Raw genomic sequence first — 10,000 nt, forward strand, 5'->3', positions numbered from 1 at the left:
TGAGAGTCAGATGCATAGCCTACTGTATGAGAGTCAGATGCATAGCCTACTGTATGAGTGTCTGCTGGAGTAGTGCAGGAAGATGAGCGGCGAGAGCTTTAACTTACTAGCTGTCTCAACTAGAGGCCCCATTTATTATGGTTATTTGAATTCTATAAAATTCAAAACTTAATGATCATGATACATTGTAGGTTCCAAGGCCAGACCAGTTGAAAAACACTAAAGCTAAAGGATTTGTGTTGGGGGGTTAGTGTCAGGGATTACCAACTGTCATCCAAGTGCATTGAGGCCGTGGATGACATTGCATGACTATATTTAGAATATTTGATCTGGAAGGAAGCATATTTTGCTGTGAAGCATGATGCGTCCGTGTGCTTCCATTTGTTAACAAATTGTTTGCTTCTCTATGCAGCTATGACCCTTGTGCCCTGAAGAACCAAAGTTGCTGTCCTTCCCTTGCCCCCTCGCTATAGCCTGGAGCTGAGTGGAGATGGAGTGACGAGATGGACCTGCACACTCCACGCAACTCTTAGAACAACATTCTTTATGAAGATCGATCAAGGCATTCCATGACTTCCTGCATTTGGCTGCGCTCTTTTGGAAGGAGGTTGTGTGGATGGAAGGAAGCATGTTTCTATGTATGTTTGTGATTACAACAACAACAACAACAAAAAAATAAAGGAATCATCCACCTTCTCCATATCAAGCACTAGAAGGACTTTTCAAGTACATGAAGACAAAAGCAGCACGCAGCCAAGTGAGTAAACAAAGACGGCGCACAACAGCATCAGGCATTACTGAACAAAGGCCCGAGGCGAGCTTGCCGGGAGGAAACTTGTAGGCTGCAGAACTTCAAAAAGCCTCTGTGTTGATATTCTGCTGTTACCATGCCAACCGGAAAGGAAAGGCACACGGAGGTGAAGGAGGATTCCAGTCGTAGTGATGAAGACCAGATTATTCACCACCTTTTCCTCTCCCTCTCCCATCCGCTCTTTCTCTCCATCATTCATTCCCTTTTAAAGAAATCATCTTTGAAGTCGTGATACATTTTTTAATGAAAGAGTTACACTTTGTGAATAGGCTCCATGGGCAGATTTATTTACAACTGTAATTCTTTGTTCTCCTGGAGTAATATTTTCTTTGTCGTACTGGTCCTAGAAGTGAAGTCATTTCCGCTTGTGTACGGTTCAGGGGAACGTTAGTCTCAGTAAAACTGGAACTGATCTTCAGGTTTGGCAGAAGCTCTGCCTGCTACTTGTAGCAACTTCCTGTCACCTTCTCACTGATATATAAAATACATAAAAATTTCATGAAACCGGTTCAACTCCAGTGGACTGAAGTTCTAGTTGCAATGTAAAACTCCAGGCTGTGTGCTATAATGATGTAGATTTCTGGTTTATCCCATGTATTACTGTTAGTTATTTTATGGTGGTTGTTGTTCTTTTTTTGTTTTGTTTTGTTTTTGTATGATATGAAAAACCAATGTCAAAAGCAAGTTTCATTGATGACTGTTCATTTACAAAGTGTACTCAGTGAATATAATGTTAAGATTACGTTGGACCTCATTGAGATGTGGAAAAGAACCAGAAAAAGACTTTTGGTACTATGTACCTGTAATATGTTTTCTGACGTATATATGTGTACCTAATCTATAATATATTTAAATTGTGTCTGATTTAAATACATATATTATTGAAATGCTGTATCTTGTCGTTATTTGAAGTTGGATTGTGTAAAGTAATAAGAAGCTTAGAGAGTTGTTAAAACTATTTAACCAAACACATTCAAACTAAGTAAATACATGTTATACCTCCTAGAGATAGTTACATCCTTAAAAGCAGATGTACATCTGCAGTCAGATGGTCAAGGTTCCACTTAATTTCAGTGAACTGTTCCGTGAAGCGGCCAGATGATGGCGCTCGGATCCATGTCGTGTCTGAGGAGGCGGCTCATGTTGGAAGTGAGGCCGCTTGGATCATACTGTAAATGTATGATAAAGTAGGCGCCTTGATGACTTGCTGAAACACCTTGTCACTTAAATGTTTATTTTCCTCACACAACGACAATGATCAGTTTTACCACCATAGGCTATGCAACCCCGTGTTAAGGAGCTTTCAACAAATTTCACAATCAAATTTGTAGAAAAACAGATCAAATGATGAGAACAATGAGCGCAGGTAGTCCTGTGAGGTGAGCATTGAAAACGTCCCACATGAGGAGGTGACGCCCACTCCAGCGCGCGACGCTGGCCGTGTACTGTAAACTTGACCACTCTTCCTACTGGCAACCACACTTACGCTCAAGCTCTCAACTGAAGCTACAACTCAACTGCCGCCCGGGACAAGTGGACCGTAGCAATCGAACGTCATTTGACCAGTCCTCTTTTACCTTTCATATGCCAGGAAAGAGCTCGAGACAGAGATATTTTCATAGGCTAGAGGACTACTCAGCCGCAGGATGACAGTTGCGCGTGCTCCGTGAACGGTATTTATGTTTTGGGTGTGACAAACGTTTCTGTCTGCACCTGTTAATGACTATACAATATCGGATATTACATCTGATGGAGAATGTTTTACAGAAGAATCTTTGTCCTGTCAACATGGGACTAATCATTCTTTAGAAGTTACATTTGTGAACTGATGTAGTTTTATTGAACCCATGCGCTGGGCGTTCATCTACCTTTTCGATGCATTTGTCGAAAGAAGGGCACTATTTGTCACAATTCAAGTGATGGTTATCTGATACAACACTAGTGGAGAGCTTCTTTTTAACTACCTGGGCGAGTGAACTCCAAATGCATTCGTTGCTGGATAGAAAGAAGAAAGAAGCCGGGATTGGGTTTGATCTGTCTCCGAGCCCGTTTCCCCAAGCCGCGAGGATGTTCAGCTGCGTTGGTTGTTTTTGGGTTCTCCTGTCGTCCGCCCTGGTTGCCGTGTGTAGTTTCAGTTTTATCTCACCTGCATGGATTGTGAAGGAGCACTTGAAAAACAAGGATTCCGTGAGCTTCGGACTACTTTGGCATTGCTCCGAGTCTATGGACCATATGTATAGATGTTACACTTTCGGGGGCCTTGGAAGATTTGATGAAATTCCGTCCAGTTCTTGGCAGGTAAAACGATGTAGAATGGATATGATTTTATGTGGGGAAAATGTTTTTGTTTAGTTTTGACCTGTTACTTTAAAACCTACTTATAGGCTACCTTCGTTCTACTTTTCCCAGTGTTTCAATCAAAATACTTTATTGTGCTTTGTTTCAAAGACACTCTGTCTTGTGATTTGGCTATAGCCTAAATATGGCATCATACTGTGCAAAATGAGTCCCTATGCTCATAATCTGCAGCTGAATTATTTAAAGGATAGAAAGAGGATGCAGTGTCATGATGGGGCAAGTGCACTTATGTAAATCATTGTGTGGCAGGTGCCTCTGAAGATGTTTATGTAAATCAGTTTTTAAGATTAATCTACACAGCTCCAGCTGGGGGGTTGTAAATCTCAGAGCCCAAGGTCTGTTTTTGTCATGGCATATCATAACTTCCCCACTAAAATGTATTTTGTGGTGCACTGTTATGAAAATAACCAATGTTCCATACCTGCCACCTGTGCAGAGAGTTCAGTCATTTTTATAACCACATTTACAAGCTTTCTGACTGACATATTTGAATGTATCTGCCAGACACCATTAGCAGAGGAAGTCATATTGTTTTTTAAGCATTACCTTGCCCTTTGTGCTTATTTTAAGCAGGTATACACTGTAGGTAGACAGGTATGTCTCATGGGATCATATGTCCCTGCCAGCAGGGGAGAGGCAGGTACTTGTCCACTTCAAAGTAAGACATGGGCATCCCAAATATTTTAACTTGTCATACAATTGTGCAAGATGTGATACAGTTTGACCACAATATCAGAAATGTTTGTTGCCCTGGGTGTGCAAGTCTTGCACATCTAGAAGTTTCTGAAGTTTGCCAGCAGTTCAATTACTTATCAACTACTTTTGAATTGTTGGCTTATCTGTCCAGCTGGTTACATTTAATATGGTCTGATAGTCATCCGGGGACCATATTCATATCAGTTAACTTGATCCTCAGCTATTAAGTCGTTCTCTGCAAATAAGATGGCCTTGCATATAAACTGTTGTACTTATAGTAAAGCAATTATATTAATCATATTACCTACTTCTCTATCAGTGTCACATGTAAGCATTAAAACTATGAAGATAGCATTGTATTGTGATTGGGTTTGTAAATCTAAAGGTTTTAATTATGATTTAAGTTATAAGGTCCTGTTCCATAAAATAATAAGTTCACCATATCTTGGATAATATTCTTACTCAAAATCAGAGACTTGATGTGCACTTCATAGAGAATGGAAAATATAAGGCCAGCCCTTTCATTTGACAGCATAGATCAACATATTAAAAGGCTTCCTCTAAGCCTGAACTCCACAGACAGACAGATTTTCTTCAGAATTCAGTCAAGATGCTTTGTTGTTCCAGATTCCTACAGAGCTGTCCAGTACTTAAATAGGCTCTTTTCATTTCAGATTACAGAGCACAGAGAACAGGCCGGTTAGACCCCCCTTTGTGTCAGAAAAAGCACTCACTTGCCTCCGCAATACCAGCAACCTCTGGAGTTATGATTTATGCATGAAGACAAAAAATTAGCATTTGAAAGGAGATATTAATAAGTTACCATTTTTTGATTGTGGGATTATGAATGGGGCAGAAAAAGATGCATCTTTTTTTCTCAAGGAGTTCTGAATCAGAAAAAAACAGTTTTTGGCTTGAATGTAATGTGGATGCAGTTGGTGGGCACTCTATTTGGTTGCATTCACCGGAGCAGCCTGGCATTAGCGTTTCTTTCTTCTTCCTCTACTCTGTCTTCTCATGCAGGTTCTCTCGGTATATGTATTTTGTTAGTTTATCTGGGTTAGCAGGTTTGGCATTGGTGTGTGCTGCAGCCACTTGCCCTCAGTGTTTGTTTTGCTTTGCATACATTTGCTCAGGCTGTCTCAACTGCCTTGCCATACAATCAGCAGCACCATGCCATTTCCAGAGTGATTCTTTTTTGTCCCTCAATGAAATGTGCTGACGGGCAGTATTTGATATATATATATAATGTACTGTATGTGGGTGCATCCATGAGCAGCATGGTGAAGCACCATGGAGAAAGGCAGCACATCCCCATGGCCATTAATAAAGGTGAGGAGAAGCCCATTAAAGTTTCATCACGCGCACGTCTTGGGGTCTTGCCACGACTCATTGGTGTGCAGATTATTCTTCTGTGTTCTCTGCCTCCTTTTCAGCCCTCCCTCAACCTCTCACCACTCCTGCCACTCTCCTGGCTATGTGTGGGTGGCCCTGCAGCACGTCTCCCAGCTTCCACCGTGCCTAAGCAGACTCTTTTTACCGTCTGTCAATGAAGGCCCAGGACCTTTGAGTGGGTGGAATAGTCAAACTTACTTCCCAGGGCCCCAGTGAATAAAGGGCCCCCGTCTAAACACATGTCTCATTGATGAAGATGGAATAGGGCCTTTAGAGCAGAGATATGTGTGCGGGGGGAGCCAGAGTTTTAACACCTGTTGGCCAAACACGGTCGCCTGCACCTTCTCACCTAGCTACTGCAATTCTTGTCTCTTTAAAAAGGAATTGGTTGGTGGAAAGCACAGTTGGGGGCCGGCATTCCCTTGGTTATAAATCGGAGCCCTCCTGTAGTGGGGTGTGTGGCTGAAATGAGGGGCAGTGATTGAGCTCTGGGGCGCTTTGAGAGTGGTCTACCCATACAGAATACTTTGAATGATACTGTACCCCTTTAGGTCTGCCTGTGCTTTTTCCCCCTTTCTCCATGTTTTTGAAACCCTCATTTTCCCTGTCACTCAGCAGAGCTGCCAACCCTACAGGTAGCAACCCCAGCCTGTGATACTGGCTCCCTGAGCATCCCTCTCTGAGGCTTTAGAAGCGTCCGCACTTTACTCACATGGACGGATGACTTGGATGACAAAAAAACAGGCCAATAAAATCCAGGAAAACAACACAAGCTGTGTGTTTCAATGGCATCATTTTACATCCATGATGTGGGAAAGTTGCTCATGATTTAGTCCGTATTGTGTTGACTAATTTCACGACTGTGCCCCATAATGGTTTCCATCAGTGCCCCCTTCCCCTGAGACTGTCTTTAATGAGGATTGTCATTATGTCCCATGATTTCTGTCACTGCATGTTGTAGATTACAGTAATCCAGGACTGTGTGAACTCTGTTCCTCCATAATCTGACTCTGTTGCTTTTTTGGCTGTTGTTTGAACTCCCGAACCCCAGTGCAGATGGCCCACCCTGCTGTTTGTTGTTGCGAGGAGGAGAAGGATGAAGAGTTCTGTTGTGATTGCCAGAGTGAATTTCTCACAATTGTTGCTCATGTTGTTATTGTGGAGATGACTTATATTGGCTCTCCTGCTGCAAACCCTTGGACCGTGAATTGGTCCTGACCAAGAGCATGCTGGGTAACTCTCCAGTGCTCTTAGTACTTCTAGCTGGTGATTTGTGTTTGGGAGATGGGAGTAAGTGAAAACTATGTGGCTTTCAAATCACGCACCAGTGTATTAATACAACTCCATTCTTTTCTTTTTAGAATAATGGCAGACAGAAAGTTTGTCATTGTCTCCCTTCTCACTTTTTATGTGATCGGCCTCATTTAAATGAATTAAAAACGACATAACAGATTACTTTCCCCACACCTTTGCTCACACATTAGGTAAATTGGGGTCCTGCCACGACGCATTGGTGTGCATATTATTATTATTCCCACATCAGGTACATTTTCTCTGAAAGTATTTCAGGCTCAACTGCATAAATAATCAAAATTCCTTGAGAGAAAGGGGTTATATCTGGCGTGTGCTCTGGAAGCATTTATTGGTATGTGACAGACCACCAGTTCAGGCTATTTTCATCTATTTTTTCTCCCTGCTTTCGCTGCCGTATATCATATCACAAGGAGGCAGTAATTTCCTCCTTCTGAACCTGTTACGGCGCTAGTGCCTGCGGAACCGAACTGCGAGCAGTAGGTTTTTATCACGCTCGTCACACAGATGCCTAATAAAATGATGGATGCGGCCCAGTCTCCTTCTCTCCGCCAACCAAAAATAAGGGAGCAGAACGGCATGGAGGAGCCGCACAGGAGCAGCGTGAGAGAGAGAGAGAGAGAGAGAGAGAGAGAGAGAGAGAGAGAGAGAGAGAGTGAGATTGGATTCCCTGTCAGACTGAGAGATATACTATGTCTTGGTGTGTGCATTTCCACATGGGGGATGTATGGAGAATAAGTATTGAGATCGAAGCCATTCATGCCAGCAGTCATAGAGAGTCAAGGGGCTTTTCTCTCGATAGATTAACAGCATCCCTGCCTGACATCTTTCACCTCAGGGCATGTCGCCTTGCTTCTCTATGTTCACTCACGTATGGTGCCCTGAATAGACTCTGGCTCTCAGCATGGCTAATGGAATAGTCCCACTTACGGTCCGACTTGGTGATGTTTCAGTTAGACAAGGATAATGCTACAAGACTGTGTAACATTAGTCTTTTTGATGTTCTGAGATGTCTCAGAAAATAAATTGGTGGAAAGAAAATACAGCTAACTGCAGGTAGATAAAAGGATTCACGGAAAAGTATTTTTTGACACCCTAATGTAACAGTGCACATGGTATCCGAGGCGAGAGCTTCAGTATGAAGGAGTGATGTGGCAAAAGGATGGGAGGTTTTGTGGAGTGGTGACGGATGTGAAGATACAGGCTGGCACTGACTCTTCCTATCAGGGCCAGGTTTTCATTTATATTTGATGATGTTTTAATCCGGCTGTGGCTCCACGCATATTCAGTACAAACTAAATATGAAAACGCCTGTAGATCTCCTGGGAATGGTGTTGTGTGGATTCTGATGGATTGGACTCACGATCATCATCTGTTCAGCACAGGCCCTGGAGAAGGTTTTACCCCATGACGTCCTTACACACTGTAAGGATGGTTGTGTGTTACTGTGATCAGTGAAAATGTACAGATTCAGAACACACAGTCCTTTCACTTGGGAATTAATCGACAATCAAGGAATCAAAGGTCTCAAGACCATAGCGTGATACCAGTCTCACTGCATTACTGCATCAGATCACTTCACTGGTTCAACATTAACTTCCAAAACCCTTATCACTCTCATATCAAATGACCTTATATACAGCTCCAATGTCCGTCCCAAGGCTGTGAGTTAGATTGAGTATTTTAAACTGGCAACAGGAACAGAGAGAAAGATAATGGGGTTGAATGAAGATGAAGAAAATGTGTATTTGGTGTGCAGCATGTCTGTGAGGGGTTTGCAGTATAGCACCCTGTATCTCAACATGCCTCAACTCACTGTTAAAAAACAAGTCATTTAAACTACATTAGCTTTGCTTGTCTTCTGAGCACAGTGTCGTTACAACCCTCAGGAACAGTGTTGTTAGTGATTACTTAGTCATTTCATGTCATGGCACACTTGCTTGAAATCCATTTTGTTTCACAAGCCTGGCAGTGATGCAAAACCAGCATTAATGAAATTATGCTTTAGAAATGTGTCAGTGAAGACTATGCTGGCAGCCTAAACGTTTTTCCTTCTGGGACATCTGTTGGTGCCTAAATGGTTTGTTGTCCCCTGGAAATACATTGCCAGTGGATAACGAGGTTATTTCGGTGCTTTACCAGGAGACAGTTGATGGCAGGGATGATCATTACCCTGGATGACAGGCCAGGTAGCTTCAGCAAGAGACTGAGAAGAGCAGTCCAAATAAACCGATAAATGTCGTCAGGATATTTTGACAGCGTGCCTTGGGGGGAAATCAGGTCAAGAGATGTTTGTGCCAATTCGACTGTCACATTAACCCTGAGCAGCCTGATGTAGCAGTGCACATGGTATCTGAGGCGAGAGCTTCAGTATGAAGGAGTGATGTGGAAAAAGGATGGGAGGTTTTGTGAAGTGTCGATGGATGTGAAGATACAGGCTGGCACTGACTTTTCCTATCAGGGCCAGGTTTTCATTTATATTTGATGATGTTTTAATCCGGTTGTGGCTCCATCGGTTGCACACACGGAATATGAAAACGCCTGTGGATCTCCTGGGAATGGTGTTGTGTGGATTCTGATGGATTGGACTCGCCATCATCATCCGTTCAGCACGGGCCCTGGAGAAGATCAGCAAAAAGGGGTAGTGTTACGACATATCAGATGGACAAAACAATGTTGGCACAGTCACAGAGATTGTGGTTTTACTGACACAAGTAGTGTATTTTGTCATATTCGGAATGAGTAGTGAACTATTGCATGTTGACATAAAAATGCGATGCACAGCTCTGTGGTTTCTTTAGATCTGTGTCTAGGCTACATTAAGCTTCAAACAGCTTCACATTGATATCAGTGAAAGTCTATCAACAATATCTGTGAGTGTGTCTGAAGCGCTCCTTGGAGATTGTACCGCCATTACTGTTTTATCACAGCCTGTCTGCAGAGGTCCTCAAAGGTTCATTTGGGATATGACCGATTTTGTGTCCACACTCCAGAAGGCAATCCAATCTGAAACCAATTTGGCACACACAATGGAGAGAAACCAGAGCATTTGTCACTGGGCTGAAGTCATTGGCTCTGGTATTTTAGATTTGTCCTGCTTGACTTAAGATAGCTAAAGTGTTTCAGGGCAGTGGTTCAGGGTGGCAGCTCAGACTGAAGCAGGTATGGAACAGCTGCCCACACTGTGAGTGACTGTGTGTGTGTGCGCGTGTGTGTGCGTCTGTGTGCATGTGTGTGTGTGCGCGAGCATGTGTGTGTGTGCGCGCGCGTGTGTGTGCGCGTGTGTGTGTGCGCGTGTGTGTGTGTGTGCGTGTGTGTGTCTGTGTGTGTGTGTGTGTGTGTGTGTGTGTGTGTGTGTGTGTGTGTGTGTGTGTGTGTGTGTGTGTGTGTGTGTGTGTATGATTGATAGGCCAGGCCAGGTTTGAAGCA

The 10,000-nt window shown here is 43.1% G+C and overlaps 1 protein-coding gene across 1 annotated transcript in view; it reads left to right on the top strand.

Annotated features, from left to right (window-relative positions):
• The first annotated feature begins 6 nt into the window (after positions 1 to 6).
• The window catches only part of LOC105895318 (transmembrane protein 211), an 86,771-nt gene continuing 76,777 nt past the window's right edge, over positions 7 to 10,000 (top strand). The window contains exon 1 of the mRNA XM_031571558.2: positions 7 to 3,109. Coding sequence (XP_031427418.1) covers positions 2,795 to 3,109 — 315 coding nt within the window. The 5' untranslated portion in view covers positions 7 to 2,794. The remainder of the gene's footprint in view (positions 3,110 to 10,000) is intronic.

The sequence above is a fragment of the Clupea harengus genome, chromosome 8, assembly GCF_900700415.2.
Source record: "Clupea harengus chromosome 8, Ch_v2.0.2, whole genome shotgun sequence".
Lineage (NCBI taxonomy): Eukaryota > Metazoa > Chordata > Actinopteri > Clupeiformes > Clupeidae > Clupea > Clupea harengus.